The sequence below is a fragment of the Hyperolius riggenbachi genome, chromosome 2, assembly GCF_040937935.1.
Source record: "Hyperolius riggenbachi isolate aHypRig1 chromosome 2, aHypRig1.pri, whole genome shotgun sequence".
Lineage (NCBI taxonomy): Eukaryota > Metazoa > Chordata > Amphibia > Anura > Hyperoliidae > Hyperolius > Hyperolius riggenbachi.
Window position 1 is genome coordinate 515,665,657 of NC_090647.1, and position 24,604 is coordinate 515,690,260.

The following is a 24,604-nucleotide window of genomic DNA, read 5'->3' on the forward strand; positions in this document are numbered from 1 at the left end:
TTTTTTTTTAATTGGAAGAGTTAATTGTCACAGGTAAGGCTTTATAATTTACACTATTCCGCAGGACTCATGTCAGAGTTTGCCTTCTACAATGAGAGTAGTAGGGCTCTAACAGAAACTAAACTTAATTTTTCTATTTCCATCTTGAAGTAGAACACTAGTCAATAAGGTAATGTACCGGCCTTATTGATCTTACCCTCTTCATTAGATACAGGGCATCTACAGTCAGCTGACTAAGGAATCCTCATCTTCAGAGAGACTTGACTGCAGACTGCAGACTTTTGGGGAAGGGGGGGAGAAATCAGAGGTAAACTGTGACCATGCTTCATTTGGCTTCACATAGACTTTTTAAAAAGAGAAATATGTTGAGCCATTTCACATGAGCCATTGGGGATGGAAATGGCTGGCAGGCTTTTGTCTATAAACTGTAAAGGTAGCCATACACTGGTCGATTTGCCATCAGATTCGACCCAACAGATAGATCCCTCTCTGATCGAATCTGATCAGAGAGGGATCGTATGGCTACCTTTACTGCAAACAGATTGTGAACCGATTTCAGCCTGAAACCATTCACAATCTGTGGTGGTGGTGGTGCTGCTGCCGCTCCCCCCCCCCCCCCCCCCCCGCATACATTACCTGCTCCACCGGCGCGACTCCAGTCCCCAGGTCTCTGCTGTCTTCTCCGCTCTGGTCTCCAGGTCCAGCATGCTTTACTTCTTCCTGCCCGGCAGGAAGTTTAAACAGTAGAGCGCCCTCTACTGTTTAAACTTCCTGCCGGGCAGGAGGAACTGAAGCATGCCGGAGACCAGCGCTTACGCAGAGCAGTGGTGACCGGGGGTAGTCGCACCGGCGGAGCAGGTAATGTATTGCCGCTCTATTGCGTCGGTCGTCGGGCACTCGAACGCCGCTAGCGATGCGCTCCCTACCCGCGGGCGATCGATGGTAATTTTCCGCACGGAGCGATCGACGGGATCGGACGAAATGGATCGAAATTTAGCGTGTATCGCGAACGATTGGCAGCAGATTCAATCCCAGTGATCGAATCTGCTGTCGAAACGGCGGCAAATCAGGCCAGTGTATGGCCAGCTTAATGGTGCCCTGTATCTAATGGAGTGAGAAAAATCAATAAGGCAAGTAGATTGTGCTATTGATTAGTATTATTTTTAAAAAGTTGTGTGTGTGTGTGTGTTTTCTATGGTGACCGCTAATGAGCCAATCTTTTTCATCCAATTTTACCAAATCCATTTAGTATAAGGGTAAATTGAGTGAATATGTTAAATGGATAATTTTAGGCAGTTCCCTTATTGTATAGAAATAAGATTGGATCATTAATGGCCTCCATTAGACACGAGCTAAACGTATTTTGTTATCTAGAAGCAGTCAGTTATTTTTTTACACAGTGGGAGACATGGCAGCGCTTTCAAACAACCTCATACCTGAATGATTTAACTGCAATGGTGAGCAGAGCTCCAGAAACTGAACTAAATTACACACCCAGCATACACTGCAGGCAAAGAGAGGGAGGGGGAATTAGTGATTAAGCTGCATCAGTGGGCAGAGCTCCAGAAACTGGACTATATTACACACCCTGCATCACTATAGACCAAGGGGGGGGGGGGGGGGGGTGTTAGCTTCAGTGATAATTAGTGCACAAATTATGACCTAATAGACTTCCCCACGGCGGTGACGTACCCCCTTGGGGAAGACCTACCTCTAACCTAGCAATAAAAACATAATTCCTCGTGCTGCTATTCATAAATGGTATACACATTTCATAAGACAAACAAAACAGACATATGATAAGCGCTCAAGGATGCACCTGAATTGTAAGCCATCAGCGGCAATGCAGAGCCCCCTAGGGCTGAATACATGCCTCTAATGCAAAACAGATGCAAAATTATGTGCTAACTCTAATCTAAAAATTTGAGAGTGAATTTAAAACAGTGAAGGCAGCTAGCCAATAGTATACTTACATTTAAGTTTGCACAGTGGGAGACATGGCAGCGCTTTCAAACAACCTCATACCTGAAGGATTTAACTGCAATGGTGAGCAGAGCTCCAGAAACTGGACTAAATTACACACCCAGCTTTAGTTATTTTTTTACATCAGGGGTGTCCAGATTTTTTAAAACCAAGGGCCATATCACCACTCTTCAGATTGCTAGGGGGCTGAAACAGCAAAATTAAACACAATTTTTGCTGATTCCCCCTAGGTATGATATGCCTATTATATTTTTTTTAAATAACATTTCCAGGGAAAATAAACCATAGACCATGTGTGCAGTCAGCATGTTCCCTTCAGTGTCCAGGCATACTGCTGCTGCTAACGTGGTGGTGGCTGTTACTGCTGCTAATATAGTGGCGGCTGCTAAGGAGTGGCTTTTACTCCTGCCGGTGCAGTGGCAGCTGCTAATGAGTGGCTGTGGTGGCTGATAATCTATGCTTCTGCTGGCTCTGTGGCGGCTGCTAATGAGTGGCTGTTGCTGCTGCTGGCACATTGGTGGCTGCTAATGTGTGGATGTTGCTGGTGGCACACTGGCTGCTGCTAGCACAGTAGTGGGTGTTAATGAGTGGATGTTAATGTTGCTGGCACAGTGGTGGCTGCTAATGAGTGGATGTTAATGTTGCTGGCACAGTGGTGGCTGCTAATTTGTGGCTGCTGCTGGCACGGTTGAGTCTGTTAATCGGTGGTTGCTGCTGGTCCCCCCCCCCCCCCCCCCCTCCATATTCACTCACCATGTCCAGTTCTGCCTCCCCCTCTGCTGTTCCTCCTCCTTGATTCCTGTGGCCATTTTTACTTGTAGTGCAGTTATTAGAAGACCACAAAAATGACCACCTATGGCCACATTTATGGACCTATTTTCCAGCATATACACTATGAAAAAATATATCTGTAAGGGCTCGTTCACATCAGGGACGTTTCTGTGCGCTTTTCACAGCACACTGCCCTGTGTGTTCTGCAAGGTATTGATTTTCCAATGTAATTAAATGTGTCTGGTTCACATCTATGCGCTGCGCTGAGCAGCGTTACAAAAGCGTAGGGTTGCATGCATTTCTGTGCGTTGAGCTGTAAAGCGCACATCAATGCAAGTGAATAGGTCAGCTTTTTTAGCGCATACAAGCGCGTAGAAACGCATGTGTTTTTTACCCCTAATTGGGAAAAAATACATTTACATATGAAAACAATTGACAACTGCTACAATAAGAAAAACAGGCTTAAAAAAGCACACTGCAACGCACTGAAGCGCACAATAAAGCGAGCACAAGCACATGCGTTTTTTAACACGCGCTTTTACGCGTTTCTCAGCGCAACAGATGTGAACTAGATGCGATCTCCGGGTGCTATTTTTTAAAGTCCTATAGTAATTGCTATGTGTCTATACCAGGCAAGGGCAAACTTTGCCCTCCAGCTGTTAAGGAACTACAAGTCCCACAATGCATTGCAGGAGTCTGACAGCCACAGTCATGACTCATAAAGGCAAATGCATTGTGGGACTTGTAGTTCCTTAACAGCTGGAGGGCCAAGTTTGTCCATGCCTTGTCTATACCACTGTAGGAGAGTGGAGGGGGAGGCAGAGTGGCAACAGCGTGGGCCCTAGTATTAATGCATGCAGCACCACAACAATGGCCTGTGGGCTGCATGCAATTAAACACTCAAAAGCACTTTGAGGACCACTGGGAAAGGCTCTGCAGGTGGCGTATGGCCCGCAGGCTGGACCTGGATAAAGAAGCAGGCTGAGTTGGGACAATTCTTCACATCTATGTTCAGCTGAGTAAATCTTTTCCTCTATACTTTGTAAATGCCCATTGGCTACATTGCTTTGTCACCCTGAATGAAGGGTACAGAAAACATCAACATTCAAACTTTTTATTTATATAGCAGCAACATATTCAGTGGCCCTTTATAATTACAGTAAAGGTGGCCACACACTATACAATTTTTAAAGATCTGTTCAATGTAACCACTTAATGACCTGCTGACTTATAAAAACGTCCTGCTAGAGCCTCTTAATGGCTCCAGGACGTTTTTATAAGTCAGGCAGTGCTGCTGCCGCTGTGCGTGTGAAAATAGTGGGGGAAAAAACCACCCCCCCCAAAAAAATACACCTTTTTATTTCCAAATGATATATTGTCACCATACTTTGTACTAGGAACATAATTAAGATCTTGTGATAACCAGGACAAATGGGCAGATAAAATGTGTGGGTTTTATGCACAGTAGCAGTGTTTATATTAACCTTTTCAGCCGCGCGGACGTGAGCTTCACGTCCGCAGCGGCAAGTGCTAGAGCCGCAGGGACGCGCTAGTCACGTCCCTGCAGTTTGGGTGGTCTGCAGGCGATCGTGCGGGCAGATGCCCGCGATCGCGCTGCTGCTGCTAGCAGAGGGGATTGGCTGCAGGGGACAAAAGTCCCCTGTGCCAATCCGAGCATGTCCGCCGAGAATAAATACTGTTTTTGTTCAAAAACAGTGTTTATTCTGTAAATGGAGCCGCCGCGCTATCTCCCGCCGCGATTTCCGCCACCCGATCGTTAAATTTATGAATGGAAACAATGTTTCCATTCATAACTTCCCCGCCGCTGCTGTGATCGGAGGCTTCCGATGGAAGCCTACGTCACTTCCCTGGTTACAATGTAGTGATACATTGTATCCCCATTAGCGTACATTGTACGCTAATGGGATTTTTGCTCAGTAGGGACATCTTGTGGCCAAATAGTATAACACACCTACTAACTTTGGGGAATAAAAATAAATGGTTATTTATGTCAAGAGGACATAAAATTAATAAATATTGGGCTAAAAATAAGTGATGGATGTAAAACTGAAAAAGTGCACCTTTATTTTCAAATAAAATATTGTCACCATACATTAAACTAGGGGTATAATTTTAACATTTAAATAACAAAGACAAATCGCCAAATAAAATGTGTGGATTTTAGTTATGGTAGCATTAATTATTTTAAAACTGTAATGGCTGAAAACTGAAAAATGCATTTTTTTTTTTATTATTCCCATTATAATACAGTTAGATTAAAATAATTCTTAGCATAATTTACCACCCAAAGAAAGCCTAATTGCTGGCGGAAAAAACAAGGTATAGATCATTTTGCTGTGATAAGTACTGATAAAGCTATTGGGGAATGAAAGGGAGAAGCGCTGACAGGTGAAAATTCCTCTCGTCCATAAGGTGAAAAATCCCCGCGGGCTGAAATGGTTAAAACCATAGGGGATGAAATTGGAGAAATAGTGTATTTTTTTGCATTTTTTCCATTTCCTTTAAAATGCATAGAATTACTGAAAACAAATATCAACCCCAAAAAGCCCAATTGGTGGTGAAAAAAACAAGATATAGATCATTTCATTGTGATTACAAACAAACAAACAAACACATTTATATCGCGCTTTTCTCCTGGCGGACTCAAAGCCCCAGAGCTGCAGCCACTAGGACGTGCTCTACAGGCAGTAGCAGTATTAGGGAGACTTGCCCAAGGTCTCCTACTGAATAGGTGCTGGCTTACTGAACAGGCAGAGCCGAGATTCAAACCCAGGTCTCCTGTGTCAGAGACAGAGCCCTTAACCATTACACTATCCAGCCATTATTCGTAGTGATTAAGCTATTGGCAAATGAAAGGGATGAGCACTGAAAGGGGAAAAAGTCCGTTAGGGTAAAAACCGCCTTGGGGTGAAGTGGTTAAGAATAGCAATCAATTTTACTAACAGTTCAAAAATCTGACCAATGTACCACATACCTAATGTTAAATTTTCCCCAGTCATGAATAAAATAATTGAAAGCTCAGAAAAAATAAAGATAAATTTGGTCTGAAATTTCCAAGTTGTCCAATCTTCAAAAATCGAAAAAAGGGGAAATTCGATCGGGTTTATCGATTGAAAACAAAGAAAAGCTCTTAATTTTTTGGGGACAACTGATCGAAATTATGGAATTGGTGAAAAATTTGATCTTAATTGTATGGTGTGTGTGGCCACCTGATTACACTGCACAGATCAAAAACTGATCTGTTTACAGTTTCAAACGGATCAGTGTTTAAAATTGTGCAGCAGTTTTTCCATCTGTGTTAAGTTCCAACTCAGTATAACCGCAATGCTTCCTCATCGTCCATTCAAGAGTGGCATCCTCCTCCCTCCTCTCCCCCAGAGTAGCACCCTTCACCCCACCCAATGTGGCACCCTCCTCTCCCCCCAGAGTGGCACCCTCCTCCCACCCAAAATGGCACCCTACCACCCACCCATGTTGGCACCCTCCTCTGTCCTCTCCCCCCACAATGGCACCCTCCTACCCAACCAATGTGGCTCTCTCTTCTCTCCCCAGAGTGGCACCCTTCTTTTGTGGGCAAACGCATGCGCGGTAGTGTGCGGCTTGCCGAAAGGAATCACCCCCCCTTGAAAATCCTGGGTTTGCCCCTGCCATGTATCTCATCTCTGGTTCCCTTAAAACCCACTGACAGGCGGGAGGAATAACACAGATTGTCATTACAGTGGGATACATTAGGTCAGGCATGTCCAAAGTCTGGCCTGGGGGCCAAATGCAGCCTACCGAGCCTTTTCTGGTGGCCCCCAAAGCTCTCTACAGTTGGTAATTCCATGCAACAAATCATACAGTAGCTATGAAAAACAAGATATTACAAAAATGCGAATAAAAGTTGCGTAATGCATTCTTTCTGTGTAACTTCATTTCTCTGTATGCATCATGTGATGTCAGATCTGCCTTATCTATAGGAGGGAGGAGCTATGGAAAATGTTTGTGTCTTTTTTTTCCCCTACTTATAATTCTCTTAGCACTACTTTACCATTTCATACACATAACCCAATATGATGAATGTATATGGTGCAAGCATATTACATTCTGGGAAACACATATATCGCTACAGGTCATCAGAGGGGTTATCAGACAGATGTGAAAGTAGCAAGGTGAAAAGTACACCTGTCATAGCCAAAAATATAGAGGTGGGATGGGATATCCAGTAAAATCAAAGCAAAAAATAATTTAGATTTAACACCTCAAAGCAAGTACACTTTATTTAAATCATTTTTGGCCATCACCTGTTCCAAGTATTTACAGCAGTGAGATGCGCTGTGGGTGTGGACAGGCCCTAAGGGGTAGTAACTGGAGAGGCAGCAAACTGTACACAAGCTGGAACTGTGGGCCATATTCAGTAAACACACAGGGAGTGCACAGCAATTCCGCTGACTACATAGCATGCGTCACCTGAGTAACGCTCTTGTTGCCTGGGTAACCTGCACTATGCAACTCCGTGCATTAGCCTTACTTGCGTATGCCTGGTCAGGATGCGCTTGTATATCATTGGGAGCGCAGCAACAGTGGGCTTAAAGAGCAGAGGATTTGGAAAGCCCTCTGCCCAGTTTTGTAGCATACATTTAAAACTGCTGCAAGGAGAAATGGGCGCAATTTTTTACGCAGATGAACACATGAGGAAATACGTGCGCAGTTTCCACACAAACAAGTGTGAACCTGCTCTAAAAACCCGGCCCCGTGTATAACTAGTGTTAACGTCTTTTATCTTCACAGCTGTGATGCAAATATTCTCTCTCCGATTATTTCCTTTGAATAGGGGGATCGGCCAGCTGGCTGGGAAGAGGGTGTGTAATTTATACAGCTGATTTCTGAAGGGTAAAAAAAAAGATATTTCTGACAAATGTTATTCCTATTGAACATCCAGTCCATTTACTATAACCTCTTCTGGAGCAGATTCTGGTACGTCTTGCCTTTAGCAGGAGACAAAGCCATGCCGTGCAATTATGTGAGGAGTCGGCAATTATAGCTTTGGCGTGGTTATGTTTGGGAGTAATTGTTATTTCCTGAGGACATATTTGGCTGTGTTGATGTGGTGATGTGCTCCAGTTACAGATAAGTTATTAGAGCATCTATCCTAGGCCTCGTCTCTTATACAGGCCTAGCTGGGATCTACCCAGACCATCCTACTAAACTGAAGCTAAAAACACTGGTGGAGGCACCCATGATGAAAGAAAACAACTTAAGCTACTATATAGGTGAGAAGTGTCTTACCTTCTCAGGACAAACCAATAAGGTTTTTTATTCATGCACAATAGACAATGCGTTTCACGGGTATCGACCCGCTTCATCAGGTCAGTAAAAGTGCCTGAAATGCTGTAGGTCACTTTTATTTTTTTTTTTGTTAGGGCCTATTGCCCAGCTGTAATCTACTATGTTAGTGGAGGGGATAATAAAATATTGTTAATGTTACTGGCATTCTACTATTGCCTTCTTCCAGCGCCCAAATTAACACTGCCTCGATTCCATGTACATGTCACTCTCCATCTGTGCCTAAAGGACAACTATCAAAGTTACCTAAAATATTAAATGCCACATATATTTCCAGTAATTACTAGAAAATGGCAATACAAAGGCTTTTTTTTATATTTTCATGTTTTATGTGAAGAAAATATGACATTTACAGAGAACAGTTCTCACTGTGGGCATTACTATGGAGGACTGTGCCCAGCACATCCAACATACAGAAACCATCTTCACTAGCTGTAATACTGTGAGTAAAATGTGTTCAGAATAATAGAAAGCCGAAATACAGCTTCAAATGTGTGTAAATAATCATCAGCTGCAGCTCTGTGTGCCTGATCCTGTGTCTCTCTGCCTTGCAGAGTACAGTGAACAGTTTACAGCCAGGGAGAGCTCATTCTGAATGGGGGGTTGGGGGGAGGGGGGGGGGCGCAGCATCCAAGTAAGTAAAAAGTACAGGTCCTTCTTTTCAAATCCTTCTCTGTATCTAAAAAGCTCTCAGCTGTTCTTAGATCATCTGTGAGAAAGCAGGCAGGGTAGAAATAGTAAATCATTCCTCTGAATAGTGACAGAGAAGTGTAACCTAGCTACATGGTATAGCTCTAGCCCGATGCAGACACAAATTGTTACAAACCGCTGGTAAACAAGGCTGTTTTTGTACTTGACATATTGGGCCATAATCGACAGTGGATAGCAAATGCTACTGTACTTTGCATATTGGGCCATAATCGACCGTGTATGGCTAGCTTTAGTCATGTCTTTAGATCCTGCTTTTTATTCAAAACAGAAGTTTAACTTCTTAAAACAGAAGGTATTTGCAAATATTCAGACTGGAGTGAGCATATGATGTCTCCCACAATGCATCACTGCTGAATATGCAAATCATCCCTTTGTTCTTCCTGAAAGCTAAACACACTTCCAGAACTGCTGGAATACAATGATGTGTCAGCGTGTTAATTGTATAGAGCCACAATATAATCCAACATGTAAACAGACTTTTTCAGACTGGTTAGTCCACATCAGTGCATGGCATGGATTAATATGTGGCTCTATGGAGTAGCGCTTGAAACACTCAGACTACAGAGCAAGTGCATAGTGAACCAGAACTCCAAAAAGCCTAACTTACTAAAATGTTATGCAAAACAGAAGGTTGCCTTCTTAAAACAGAAGTTATTTGCAATTATTCAGATTGGAGTGAGCTCTGAGGTGTCCCACAATGCATCACTGCTGAATATGCAAATCGTCCCTTTGCTGTCCTCATATACTCACTCCAATCTGAAGTCGCAAAAAGGCAAATTTCTGTTTTGCATAACATCTTATGTCTGGTACACACCATTAGTGTTGGGCGAACAGTGTTCGCCACTGTTCGGGTTCTGCAGAACATCACCCTGTTCGGGTGATGTTCGAGTTCGGCCGAACACCTGACGGTGCTCGGCCAAACCGTTCGGCCACATGGCCGAACTAAGAGCGCATGGCCGAACATTCCCCGAACGTTCGGCTAGCGCTGTGATTGGCCGAACGGGTCACGTGGTTCGGGCCCGAACGCGCTCTGATTGGCCGAACGGTCACGTGGTTCGGGTAAATAAATACCCGAACCACGTCATATCTCCGCCATTTGTCTGTGGGTTTAGCTTTGGGTAGGCAGGCAGGGTAGTTCGCTCTCCAGCCACGCTAGCCAGGGTCCCCCCCAGTCATTGTGTGTCGCTGCTGGGAACAGTAGTACACCGCTCGCTCAGCCACACTATATATAGCATTGTTTACTGCCACTGTGTACCTCGCTCAGCCACGCTATATATATAGCATTGTGTTTTCTGACACTCTGTGTACACGGCTTAGCCTGACTAATATAGCATTGTGTGTACTGCCACTGTGCACCTCGCTCAGCCACGCTATATATAGCATTGTGTGTACTGCCACTGTGCACCTCGCTCAGCCACGCTATATATAGCATTGTGTGTACTGCCACTGCGCACCTCGCTCAGCCACGCTATATATAGCATTGTGTGTACTGCCACTGTGCACCTCGCTCAGCCACGCTATATATATAGCATTGTGTTTTCTGACACTCTGTGTACACGGCTTAGCCTGACTAATATAGCATTGTGTGTACTGCCACTGTGCACCTCGCTCAGCCACGCTATATATAGCATTGTGTGTACTGCCACTGTGCACCTCGCTCAGCCACGCTATATATAGCATTGTGTGTACTGCCACTGTGCACCTCGCTCAGCCACGCTATATATATAGCATTGTGTTTTCTGACACTCTGTGTACACGGCTTAGCCTGACTAATATAGCATTGTGTGTACTGCCACTGTGCACCTCGCTCAGCCACGCTATATATAGCATTGTGTGTACTGCCACTGTGCACCTCGCTCAGCCACGCTATATATAGCATTGTGTTTTCTGACACTCTGTGTACACGGCTTAGCCTGACTAATATAGCATTGTGTGTACTGCCACTGTGCACCTCGCTCAGCCACTCTATATATAGCATTGTGTTTACTGCCACTGTGTACACCGCTCAGCCAGACTATATACCGTTGTTTACTGACACTCTGTGTACACCGCTCAGCCAGACTATATACCATTGTTTACTGACACTCTGTGTACACCGCTCAGCCAGACTATATACCATTGTTTACTGACACTCTGTGTACACCGCTCAGCCAGACTATATACCATTGTTTACTGACACTCTGTGTACACCGCTCAGCCAGACTATATACCATTGTTTACTGACACTCTGTGTACACTGCTCAGCCAGACTATATACCATTGTTTACTGCCACTCTGGTTCTGCTGGGAACAGTAGTACACCGCTCGCTCAGCCAGACTATATGGCATTGTGTTTACTGCCACTCTGTGTACACCGCTCAGCCACACTATATAGCATTGCGTACTCTGCCAGTCAGTGTGTATATTGCTGGGATCAGTAATACTCCACTCACCGTCAACCACTATATGAGCTCAACATGAGTTCCCCAGAGACCTCCGCTGTGAGCAGCACTCCCAACAACAGCAACAGCCAACGCCCCACGCAAGCTATAACATCCACCCCAGCAGCCAGTGGTCAGCAGCAGCCCTCCCCGGAGGAGAACGTTGTGTCCATCGGTCCGGCGCCAGAGCGATTAATGAGGGCTGCCATTGAGGAGATGATGGGGCCTGATGTGGAGGAGGAGGTCTGGCTCAGGCCAGCATCCCAAGTTAATGTTGAGGACGATGAGGGGTCTGTGTCTGGGGATGTTGGGGTGGCAGAGGTGGTGGGTGGGTCAGACTCAGGAGAAGAGTTGTATGATGAGGATGATGATCGGGACCATCTGTATGTGCCTCAGAGTCTGACCCCGGAAAACATGTTGTATCGTGTGTTTAGGTACTAAAATCTGCGTTCCCTCCCAGTAGTGTTGGGCGAACAGTGTTTGCCACTGTTCGGGTTCTGCAGAACATCACCCTGTTCGGGGTGACTATATAGCAGACTATATAGCATTGTGTTTAATGCCACTCTGTGTACACGGCTCAGCCACACTATATAGCATTGTGTTTACTTCCACTTTGTGTCTGCTGGGAACAGTAGTACACCGCTCACCCGCCACTGTATAGCATTGTGCTCTGTGTCGCTGCTGACAAAAGTGGTACACCGCTCACCCACCACTGTATAGCATTTCTGTACTGCCACTGTACTGCTGCCAGTCAGCGTGTACTTTAAGGATAAGTGAAATGAGGAAGAAATCCGGTGAAAGAGGGAGGGGCAAGGGAAGAGGTGTTTCCCCTGACGGTTCACGTACAGGCCACAGGGGAGCACCCAAGAAAACCCACTCAATACCGCCCATGTTGTCCAGGACAACAACCCTCACAGATCCAAAAGAACAGGACCAGATAATTACTTGGATGACCTCTCAAGCGTCCAGCAGTGGGTTAAGCAGCACCAGCACATCACGCACGAGGTCCGAGTCCTCAGCCAGTTACAAGGAGCCAGTGGGCACAAAGCTGACACAACCGGCAGCGACACCACGCACACAACTGCCAGATAACCAGACGACGTTGGAGTGAGCTGCGTAGAGGTTGTTCTGGGGAGCTCTACTCCACGGCGGCGGCCCCCCACAATGACATATGACGAGTTTGAGGAGATGGAAGAGGAGGGTATGGACAATGTGGACATAGACCCAGATTTTGTTTGTGAACGAGAACATCGCCGTCGTAGCAGCAGCACAGATGAGTCTGTTGAGGAACCCACTGCTGCACGAGTTCGCCTTGTGCCACAAGGTAGGCGGCGCGCAATTTCAGGCACCGCAAGCATGGTTCAAGTGAGAGGCAAAAGAGGCGCAAACAGAAATCGCCAGCAAGGCAGGTGCTCCAAAGTCTGGGCTTTCTTTGAAGACTGCACTGAGGATGTTACCATGGCGATTTGCAAGGTGTGCAAGACCCGCCTGAGCAGGGGGAAAAGTATTAACAACCTCTCCACCACCAGCATGAGCCGCCACATTCTATCCAAACATCCCACACTGTGGGCAAACGCGGCAGGACAGGGTACCACCAGCAACACTGCCTCCCTTGGGTTCACCAGACTCACCACCAGACCCGCCTCAGCAGCAGCAGTAGTCCAGCCATTGCGTGGTTCACAACATTCACAAACATCAGACGATGCTGACACTGTCACTTTCCGGACTAGTGCTCTTGAGGTCTCCCAGTGTTCATCAAACACAACAACCAACAGCCCTTCGGTGTGCAGCCCTACGGTTGAGTTGTCTGTCTCTGAGATGTTTGAGCGCAAGAGGAAATTGCCAGCAAATGACCCCCGGGCCGTGGCAGTAACAGCCAGCCAGCATAGCCAAGGTTCTGGCCTGCGAAATGCTGCCATATCGAGTGGTGGAGACAAACAGCTTCAAGGGCATGATGTTAGTGGCCATCCCACGTTACGTGGTTCCCAGCCGCTACCACTTTGCGCGCTCTGCAGTGCCTGAGTTGCATGAGCACGTGGTCAGCTAAATAACCCGAAGCTTGAAGAATGCCGTTGCCTGCAAGGTTCACCTCACCACTGACACCTGGACGAGTGCGTTCGGTCAGGGTCGATACATCTCCCTTACCGCGCACTGGGTGAACCTTGTGGAGCCTGGCAGCGATTCCTCACCTGCTACGGCGCGGGTGTTGCCCACGCCGCAAACAGCTGCACCGCCGTCCCTCCCACTGGATAACAACAGCGGCACCTACTTCTCTGACTCCTTCTCCTCCAACGCATCTCAAAGCTGTACCTCATCCGGAAACGCTAACCCAGCACCAGCAGCAGTAGGATCGTGGAAGCAGTGCAGCACAGCTGTTGGCATGCGTCAGCAAGCGTTGCTGAAGCTGATCTGCCTTGGGGATAAGCAGAACACAGGGGAGGAAATTTGGAGGGGAATAAAGGAACAGACAGATTTGTGGCTGGCACCGCTGGACCTGAAACCGGGCATGAAGCTAGACACCTGGCACGAACTGGCAATGTACGCAATAGAGGTGCTGGCTTGCCCGGCAGCCAGCGTTATGTCGGAACGCTGTTTCAGTGCTGCCGGAGGCATCGTCACAGATCGGCGTATCCGCCTCTCCACAGAAAATGCAGACCGTCTGACTCAAATTAAAATGAATCAATCCTGGATTGGAAACGACTACGCAACACTCCAGGACCCCAACCAAGTAACATGACCAATGAACATCTGGGATGGTTTAGCGTTTCCGGTCCCTGTTTATTGAACCTCTCATCTGTATTACATTTATGACTGCATGGCGGTACAAAGCATGCTATCCGCACGCTTCTTGTCCTCATGCAAGGCCTGGGTTGTTGTGTCTCACAAAGCGTGGCCTTCTCCTCCTGCGCCTCCTCCTGTTCCATCACGTGTGCTGCTGCTGCTGGGTTAGCGTTGCCGGTCCCTGTTTATAGAACCTCTTATCTTTATTACATTTATGACTGCATGCATGGCGGTAAAAAGCATGCTATCCGCACGCTTTTTGTCCTCATGCAAGGCCTGGGTTGTTGTGTCTCACAAAGCGTGGCCTTCTCCTCCTGCGCCTCCTCCTGTTCCATCACGTGTGCTGCTGCTGCTGCTGCTGCTGGGTTAGCGTTGCCGGTCCCTGTTTATGGAACCTCTTATCTTTATTACATTTATGACTGCATGGCGGTACAAAGCATGCTATCCGCACGCTTCTTGTCCTCATGCAAGGCCTGGGTTGTTGTGTCTCACAAAGCGTGGCCTTCTCCTCCTGCGCCTCCTCCTGTTCCATCACGTGTGCTGCTGCTGCTGCTGCTGGGTTAGCGTTGCCGGTCCTTGTTTATGGAGCCTCTTATCTTTATTACATTTATGACTGCATGGCGGTAGAAAGCATGCTATCCGCACGCTTCTTGCCCTCATGCAAGGCCGGGGTTGTTGTGTCTCACAAAGCGTGGCCTTCTCCTCCTGCGCCTCCTCCTGTTCCATCACGTGTGCTGCTGCTGGGTTAGCGTTACCGGTCCCTTTTCCTGGAACCTCTTATATGTATTACATTTATGACTGCATGCCGACAAAAAACATGTTACCTGTGCAAAGAAAACAGACATTTCCCGCATTTAAAAGACAGTTTTCCCTTTGAAACTTTAAAATCGATTTTCTCAAAAACTATAAGCTCTTTTTGCTAATTTTTTTTCCCTCTTGTACCCACTCCCAAGGTGCACATACCCTGTAAATTTGGGGTATGTAGCATGTAAGGAGGCTTTACAAACCACAAAAGTTCGGGTCCCCATTGACTTCCATTATGTTCGGAGTTCGGGTCGAACACCCGAACATCGCGGCCATGTTCGGCCTGTTCGGCCCGAACCCGAACATCTAGATGTTCGCCCAACACTACACACCATGCAATTTCCCATCAGATTTCGGGTCAAATCAATAGTTTCTGGCAGGTCCGATCTGATTTCCGATTGTTTTTCAGATCGATTTTCCAGTCAGTTCTGTGCAAAATAGATTAGAAATACGATCGGAAATCATAACAGGTCTGGCAGAAATTATCTAGAAGACCTGAATTCTGACAGGAAATTGCATGGTATTTTAATAAGAGGGGTTCTTTGGTCCTTTTTAGCCCCTAAAGGTGGTCATATACTTAGATTTTCAGCAGATTCGACCATCAGATTTCTGTCAGATGCTTGTCAAGTCGAATCTGATGTGTGCCACACTCTAGGAACAGATTTCCAACAGATTTCAGAATGAAATCTATTGGAAATTGATCTAAATGCATTATTGAACCATTATGCTGGGCATACACGCCTCGATTTTTGCCGCTTTATTCTCCCGCTCGATTCCGTAGCAGATTCTCTTATCTTCCGCTCGGTTATCTTTTTTTTTTGCATTATCTTCAATGCGGAATTGAGAGGCGAAACGATTGGGGGTACACACCATACAATTTTCTGTTAGGCTGCATTTCCACTTGTGTGGTGCAAATTGCCGCGGTAAAAAAAAATCGCATGCAGATGCGAATTTCGCATGCGGGTCTATGCGAATTCGCATGGATGACGATGTATGCGAATTTAACCATGGCAGTCCTGGTGTGCTTTTCCATTGTTTCTATGCGAATTCGCATGAAAATTCGCATACCCAAACCTTATGCAAATTTCCTATTAAATACATTGTATGCGATTCGCATAGCGGTATGCGAATTCTGATGGCTCTGCCATGCGAATTTTTTCTGCACAGAAAAACGCAAAGGAATCCTGACAAGTGGAAACAGTCCCATTCACTTGTATTGCTATGCGAATTTGCATGCGAATTTGCGATAGTGGAAATGAGCCCTTAGATTTAACTGCCAGATAGATAATTTCACACATGTTGGAAATTATCTAACCATCTATCTGCCTAGCAATTAGGCATTGTTCTACTCAGCAGGGGATAACCAGAAGACAATGCACCAGAGATAATGACCAGTCTCTACCAGTACTACAGAAAATAATCTAACAGAAAATTGTATGGTGTGTACTAGGCATATGGGCCATCGATCTGCTGTCAGCAGATCAACCTGATTTTCCATCCAGTCAGATAGATCAAATCGATTGAAATCGGCTGCAAATCGATTGATCGATGGCTGAATTGGACCAGTGTATGGGCCCCTTTACACACTCCTGGGAGTTCTGGTTCACCATGAGCTCTGCTTTTTATTCCGTGGGTGGAATGACAACTAGCCGGGTGCTAGTGAGGGTGGGACAATAACTCACTTCTTGAGGCCTATTGATAAAAAACAAACGGTCTCTTATCTTTCTGCAGCACCCGGTTGGTCTTAATTGCTGAGGACCTGTGTTGGCTCAATCACAATAATATGTTTTCAATAATGCGTGAGTAATCGCTGCTGCAGATAGGGTGCTGGGCTGGCTCTTATTTGCTGAGCTAAGTAGAAGTTTCTGTTTGCTTTCTCACTATTATATAAATAAGAGAATGATGATAGACTATCCTAGGAGATTAGGCTGAGATTAGCGTGTTTGTACAGTACATGCTCCTGGAATCACATCTACACATAAAGTATATCCATCACTTGTACACAGAACAGAGTCCTCCTGCCTGCACTGTATTAAAGTGGACCTGAACTCAGAATGTCATCTCTGCTCTAAATGATTAGCAACAGCATAATAACCTTTAAAGAAAAACATTTCTTTGTTACAGCTGATACAAATCCTGCAATAAATCTGCAGTGTGTCTACTTTCTGCCTCCATCGAAGCAGACGTAGAGTTAACATACTGCGTTTACAAATTAGCAGCTCTGTCGAGACAGCCAGCTGACATATCTGAGAGATCAGATTACAGTTGTGATTAGTCACAGATGAGGGGGAATTAGACAAGCTAAACTCTCTAAATACATTTCTCTGTTTTCCTTCTGTCCTGTGCAAGAGTTTAGGTCCTCTTTAAGGCCCATACACACGCCTGACTACGGAGACTGACAGCGATCACCTGAGCCAGGTGGGTGTGTACAGTGGCTGTCGGCCCCCAACTCACGAGTGATCCACCTGGTGGATCAACTCACCCTGCGACGGCTGATCGCGTTGTCTGCGCCGCTCTCCATCCACCACGTGACGTCAGGTACACATGCGCTGCTCTGTCCTCCCTCCACTCCCCCTCTGCATAGCAACAGAAATGTGTTGTCAACTATAAAGATAAAATGTGTCTGTACAGGCCAGCAATGTAACCCTACATCAGTCCCGATCCTCCACAGGCAACATAAAACCAAGATTTTTTTTGATCTTCAGCCTAAACAAACATACTGACATTAAGTTACATTAGTTATGTTAATTAAAATAGATAGGTAATATAATCTCTTACCCACCTTGTTTTAAAAGAACAGGCAAAGGTTTGTGATTTCATGATGGCAGCCATCTTTTTGGTTGAAAGGAGGTGACCGGGAGCATGAGACACAGTTCCAACTGTCCTGTGTGCTGATCACCCCTCCCAGTTACTAGGCAACGAGACCAACAACATCAAAAAACCCATCATGCTTTGCACAGCATCAGGGGAAAAATACCTGGGCAGATTTCTTTGATGGGGCGGAGCTTAGCTTCTGTGCAGCTAAAAATGAGGTTTGGGTAAGAAAAACAAATCAGATGCTGTGAAACTGTTAAAGAAACACCAAGGGCTTGATTCACAAAGCCGTGCAAACTGTTAGGCAAACTGTCAGCTTCTTCTGCCTATGGCTAAAAGTATTAGAGGCAGAGGATCAGCATGACAGCCAGGCACAGAGGCGTAGCTTGGGCTTTCAGCGTCCAGGGACAAAGACTATTAATGCGCCCTGTAAGGAGGGTTCACGCACTGCGCCAAAAAAGGGGCATGCCCACGCAACAGAATGTGGGTGTGGTAATGGGTGGGGCCAAATATACATGACCTTAGCAGTGGTGTAAAAGGTCTGCCAGAGAAGTTTGTGCCATAGTGTTTCCCCCCAAAATACATGTAACCTGACAGCATTTCACCAAAAATACATGTAAATTGGCAGAGGTTCTTCCAAAATACAGATATGGCAATGTACATTAATTAGACCTAAATAGACAAAATAGACATAATCTGGCAGCAGTGGTTCCCCCAACATACATATAATCTGGCAGCTGTTCCCCAAAATACACTTAATCTGGTAGCAGCTGTTCCCCAAAAATTCAGTTAATCTTGCAGCGGTGTCCCCAATATAGGTAACCAGGTCTATAGGTGTCCCCAGTGGACGTAACCAGGCCTATAGGTGTCTTCAGAATAGGTAGCCAGAAGTATATGTGTCCCCAATATATGTAGCCCGGTGTATATGTAGCCAGGAGTATATGTAGCCAGGAGTATATGTGCCAAGTATATGTAGCCAAGGGTATAGGTGTCCCCAGAATAGGTAGCCAGGTGTTCCCCCAGCAGGAGGGGTGGCAGCTCAGATTAGGGGAAGCGGTAGGAACAGCGGTGGGGAAAGGGGGGAGTCTCCTCCCCCTTCCCTCTCCTTAGGGCTCCCCCTCCCTCGCTCCCCCCCCCCCCAAATATGAGCGGTGGGTGGGCAGAAGAACAACTTACTCTATTCCGGCGCGGTAGAGAGATCTCTGTCAGAGGCGCTCACACGCTTTATGGACCTGAACCAGTTTTATATGCTCCTGTACTGCCTGATGAAGCGGGATTGTTGACCGCGAAACGCGTTGCGATTTTATGGAGCTGTGAATAAATTGTATATTTTTTACTCTGCATTTGAGTATATGTCCACTACCAGAGGGAGGTAAGTCCACCTCGACTTCCCTCTTTTTATCATTTTTATAACATTGTTTTACTCTGCTTGGCACCTCTGTTCATACATATTACAGCAAGGTTAGGGATATACACAGATTGATCGCTTACTACAGGCAACAGTTTATATTCCTGCTTGTCAGACTGGAACAGTCCTTCTTTAGTTACATTTTCACTTTCAGGTATTTGCTGTCACCTGGTGGTGATAGTGTAATCCACACTACAACCATTCAGTTACCGTTTAGTAAAATATATTATTTAGTATTTATATTGTGCCGACATCTTCCAAAGTGCTGTACAGAGTATACTGTCTTGTCACTTAACTGTCACTCAGAGGGTCTAACAATCTAATCCCTACCATTGCCATATGTCTATGTATTCATCATGTAGTGTATGTATCGTAGTCTAGTAGTCTAGGGCCAACTGGGGAAGCCAATTAACTTACAAGTAAATAAGTAAAGTATTTACAAGTAAAATATAATCACTTCCTGAAGTCAAATACATTTATTCAGACTTGCATATAATGCTTAACCTCTTAAGGACCGCAGGCTTAAACCCCCCTAAAGACCAGACCATTTTTCACAAAAAGGGCCACTGCAGCTTTGAGGCCTCGCTGCAGGGCTGCACAACTCAGCACAAAAGTGACACACCCCCTTTTCTGCCCACCAACAGAGCTCTCTGTTGGTGGGCAATGATCGCTCCCAGGATGTTTTTTTTTTTGCCAAATATTATATATATATATATATATATATATATATATATATATATAAATTTTTTTTTTTTTTACACTATGGACCCTCCCTCCCTCCCCCTGCCAGCCAATCACCATGATCAGCTGTCAAAGGCATCAGCCTATGACAGCTTTCACTTCTATGTCTCCCAGGGGGACAGACGTACTGTCCCCAGTACAGCGCTGCCATAGATTGCAATGTATGTACAATGTATGGCAACAATATATTTGGAAATAAAGGTGTATTTTTTCTGTGGTTTTTTTGTGTCCCATCAATTGTAAGCCCAGATCTACTAAAATTATAATAAATTAAATCACTTCCAAAGGCCCTCCTCCTCCCCCAGTTACCAAGCAAACAACTTAAAATTAAAAAAACAAAAAACAAAATCCCCTAATAGTTGCCTTACGGGTTCAGAGAAGCTTTCTTTCTCTTCGTGCGGCCCCGCGCACCCTGTAGGTTCAGCGGTTTGCAAATTGGACGAGAATTCTCGTCCAGCTTGCCTTTAGCTGCACCTATCTGGACAAAAATACTTGTCCAGATAGGCTTAAATGGTTAAAGGATACCCGAGGTGACATGTGGCATGATGAGATAGACATGTGTATGTACAGTGCCTAGCACACTAAAAACTATGCTGTGTTCCTTTTTTTCTTTCTCTGCCTGAAATAGTTAAATATCAGGTATGTAAGTGGCTGACTCAATCCTGACTTAGACAGGAAGTGACTATAGTGTGACCCTCACTGATAAGAAATTCCAACTATAAAACACTTTCCTGGCAGAAAATGGCTTCTGAGAGCAGGAAAGAGATAAAAAGGAAGAACGGTTCATAGATTTTAGCTCTGGCATACTTAAATGAATATGTCATTGAATAAAAACCAATAAAACAGTGTAAACTTAAAAAATAGATTCAAACATAAAATAAAACTGTAGAATATCTTAAAAAGTCATTTTTAGGAGGAAGAAGATAGATGAAATGTAATGATTTTAATGTAGAAAGATTTTGTTGATCACATCTAACATCCATTTTATCTTCTTCATTCAAGTATCATGGCTTAACTGTGGTGTAAAGCGGAGAGCCCCTTGAAGACGGAGGAGCAGCAAGACGAGGCACGACACTGACTTTACTGGTGCACTTTTATATGGTTTGCATTTTTACTGTGGAACTTGTTTACTCTGAGATACAGAAGATATATTCTACGTGTGGACATTGGAGGACTTTGTGAAGGACAGAGAAGTATGGAATGTATTGCAGAGTTCCCCGGGCTGGGTGTATATACTGGAAGCGTGTTAGCACTGCTCATATCCATGGATGAGACGTTTACTGCAGCCAAAGAAGCAATTCCTAAGAAGCGATGTCATCTGCTGCACTTATTTGTACTGTATATATGGCCATACACATACAACTTTACTCTGCAGATGGGAGGCTGACAATCTAGGCTGGATTTATACTTGCTTGTGCCCCCTAGGCCAAGTATGTTGTGGTTGTGGATTCCTGTTCAGCAGCGCCCCTCCCATACTATGTGCAGCCCCCTCTTTCATGTGTTTCATCTATGTGCTGCAGCCCCTCTCATGCAAGGCCGGGCAGAGGCAAGAGAGGCTCCAGCCTCGGGGCACAGTGTAGGAGGGTCGCACAACTCACCGTTATCAATCATTCTCTTATGTTTGAAGCAGAGAGAAATAAGAAAAGGGGCTACATGGCACTGACTGCAAGCCAGATAACTAGAGATTAAGGTGTTTAGAAGGCGTACGAGAGAGAACGGCGCCGGAGACTTGGGCGCAGGACACAGCCAGTATATGGCTGATCCTGCTGCCGCACAAGTCCGGGCCGTGTTAATTACTATTCCCCCTCCAGGCCGACATGGATAGTGGGGGAATGAAATAATTCGGCTTCCAGCAATCGCTGGAATCCGAATTATTGTTTTAAAAGCAACTTCAGGTCCGTCTTCTGACGGCGCTGAAGTTACTCCCTGTGCCTGCGATAGCCGTAGTTCCTATTACGGCCTATGGTGGCGCCGGCTGCGCCCAAGTCTCCTGCGCTGATGCGCCCAAGTCTCCAGCGCTGGATTTACCGTGTTCGGTTTAGAAGCCCTGGGGCGCCTCTTAGTCTAATAGCAATCAGTGTGATGGTTGGGGAAAGGAGGGACAGCATGCGATAATGCTTTATGAATCTACCCCAATGTAGTTTTGTTCTGCGCTGCAGTAGTGGACTTCAGGTAGGCAGCTATTCAGTTCTCATTCAGTGATAGAGAAGCTGGCGAGTGGCAATGAACGAGTTACATTGGTATTTTTTAAAGTGATCAAACGCAGCCACAGTTCATTGGTTCCATTCTGCTCAGCTCAGAACAAAAGCACCGATTTCCCTAAATTCAATCAAAGTTTTCTATTGCGCCTGACTTCACCTTGTTCCATCCCCTCCTCTAAATCAATCAAAAGGTAATAGCAAGGCAGGGAGTCCGGAACCTTCAGAAACTTTCCAAGGGGGAGGGGGAAGTTTGTTTGCAGAAGTAGGAGATGTGGGTCCTTTTTCTCACTCAACTCTACAATACCTTCTCAGCACACAAGCAAAAACACACAGTTGAAATAAGTTGTTTCTGATCAACTTAAAGGATACCTGAGGTGACATGATGAGATAGGCATGGGTATGTACAGTGCCTAGCACACAAATAACTGCAGGGTTGGACGGGGATGCTAAGGGCCCACCAGGAAAGTTTCAGCCTGGTTAGGGCAGTTGTGGCTGGGGCAGGGTGCAGTGCAGGGACAGGGTGCTGGGGCATGGTGCAGTTACACACCTCAGATCTCGCGGCGACCGATCCCCGCCACTTGCCCCCAAATCTCATAGTGACAGACCTCAGATCGCGGCGACAGCAGAGTCACAGGCCACGCAAGCTATCCGCGCTCAATGTACTCTAAATGCGGAAGTGACATCAGAGGCCAATGACGTCACGTCCGCATTTGGAATATGTTCAGTGCGAATAGTGTGCGCAGCCTGTCACTATAAGAAGGAATTCGGGCTGCATGGAAAGGGGGGGGGGGTCAACTCCCCCCCCCCCCCTGCTACTCCATCATGCGTTGCGCCTGTGACCAATTCTACAGTGCCCGGGGCCCCCAGGGACGAACTGGGTCAGACTACAGTGTGACCCTCACTGATAAGAAATTACAACTAAAATACACTTTCCTGGCAGTAAATGGCTTCTGAGAGCAGGGAAGAGATAAAAAGGGGTCAATAGTTCATAGATTTTAGCTCTGGCATACTTCAATGAATGTGTCATTGAACAAAAACAGTTAAAACTTAAAAAGTAGATTTAAAAACTTTGGAATATTTTAAAAAGTATTTTTTTTAGGAGAAGGAAGATTCATACAGTTTATTTCATTAGTTTATTTTCACCTCGGGTGTCCTTTAAAATGGACCTGAACTTTTGCGCAGGACAGAAGGAAACCAGAGAAATGCTCCCTGTATGTAATTAGAGTTTAGCCTGTCTAAATCCCCCTCATCTGTGTCTAATCTCAACTTGTAATTTAACTTTCAGCTAATCTGGAACAGGATACTAATATGTCTGCTGCCTTGAAAAGCAGGAAGTAGACACTGCATATATGTTGCAGGATTTGTATCATCTGTAACAAAGACATGTTTTTCTTTAATGTTGTATTATGCAGTTGCATATCTTTTAGAGCAGAGAGGAAGTTCTGAGTTTAGGTCTGCTTTAAATTATACATGATTTTTATTCACCTAATTCTTAGGACTTGCTGGTTAGAGGCTGAACATGTTTGGTATGGATAAGGGGAGAAAAGATTTATGTAATAGGGTCGTTATACTTTTATCACCTTATCTACAGTACAGAGTACTTTTTTTGACCACCTAGCCAGTGATAAAGAACTCATAAGGTGGAATTCCACTTCACATAACCAGAGAAATTATTTTAAAGAGAACCCAAGGCATAAAAAGTTTGAAAAGCAAATATTTACCTACAAAGACAGAAGCCTTGGGATCCTCCCACACCGTCCTCTCTCTCCCCTTCCCTCAGAAGTTGTATTCTGCCAGTAACACTTTTGTGGCTATAATTTGCTTATCAGTGATGTTTACTATATTCCCGACAAGATAAAAGCTGTCACTTGCATGCCTGAAAATTAACTCTTTCAATCAGGCAGCACAACAACAAAAACTAAAGCTAGCCTGGTTATTAATGTACTGCACATGTTTAACTCATCATGAATTTAGTTGGATCTTAAAGGGGCTATACATGATTTTGTTTTTATTTAGTTTTAGTTTTATTTCCTGTTAGCAGTGTAAAAAAAAAAAACCTTTTGGTTTTCCAAATCGTGCCAGCAGGTGGAGCTTTACTGTAATATCACACTTTTATTCTTAATATTTCATATTTTGCTAATTAAAAAAACCTACAAATTGAAATTTGTAGTGCTATACAATAAATAAAATTAAGATGGAAAACACCACCTATCCCTTTAAACACAAAATTGTTCTGTTGTCAATGGCCTCAATTCACTAAGCTTATCTCCTGTCTTTAATAATATTTCTAGAGTTATCACCATGGTGACGAGGCACGTAGTATTCAGGAAACAGTTTACCTCAGGCAAACCTAAAATTAACTCTGTCTTCAAGTTAAAGGCCCATACACACGTTGGATTTTTCTGAACGATGGGTCGTTTGAACGTCCCGTCGTTCAGTCGTCCGCACGCTAAATCGGGCGTGTGTACAGACTGTTGTTTGAGTGATAAGACCAGTCTTATCACCCGAACGACAGTCTGTACACACGCCCGATTTGGCGTGCGAACGACTGAACGACAGGACATTCAAACGACCCGCCGTTCGGAAAAATCCGACGTGTGTATGGGCCTTTAACTTGAAGACAG

The 24,604-nt window shown here is 45.2% G+C and overlaps 1 protein-coding gene across 1 annotated transcript in view; it reads left to right on the top strand.

The window, feature by feature from the left end:
- Positions 1-24,403, top strand: part of CXADR (CXADR Ig-like cell adhesion molecule) — a 111,858-nt gene extending 87,455 nt beyond the window's left edge. The window contains exon 8 of the mRNA XM_068270566.1: positions 20,782-24,403. Coding sequence (XP_068126667.1) covers positions 20,782-20,805 — 24 coding nt within the window. The 3' untranslated portion in view covers positions 20,806-24,403. The remainder of the gene's footprint in view (positions 1-20,781) is intronic.
- The last annotated feature ends 201 nt before the right edge of the window (positions 24,404-24,604 follow it).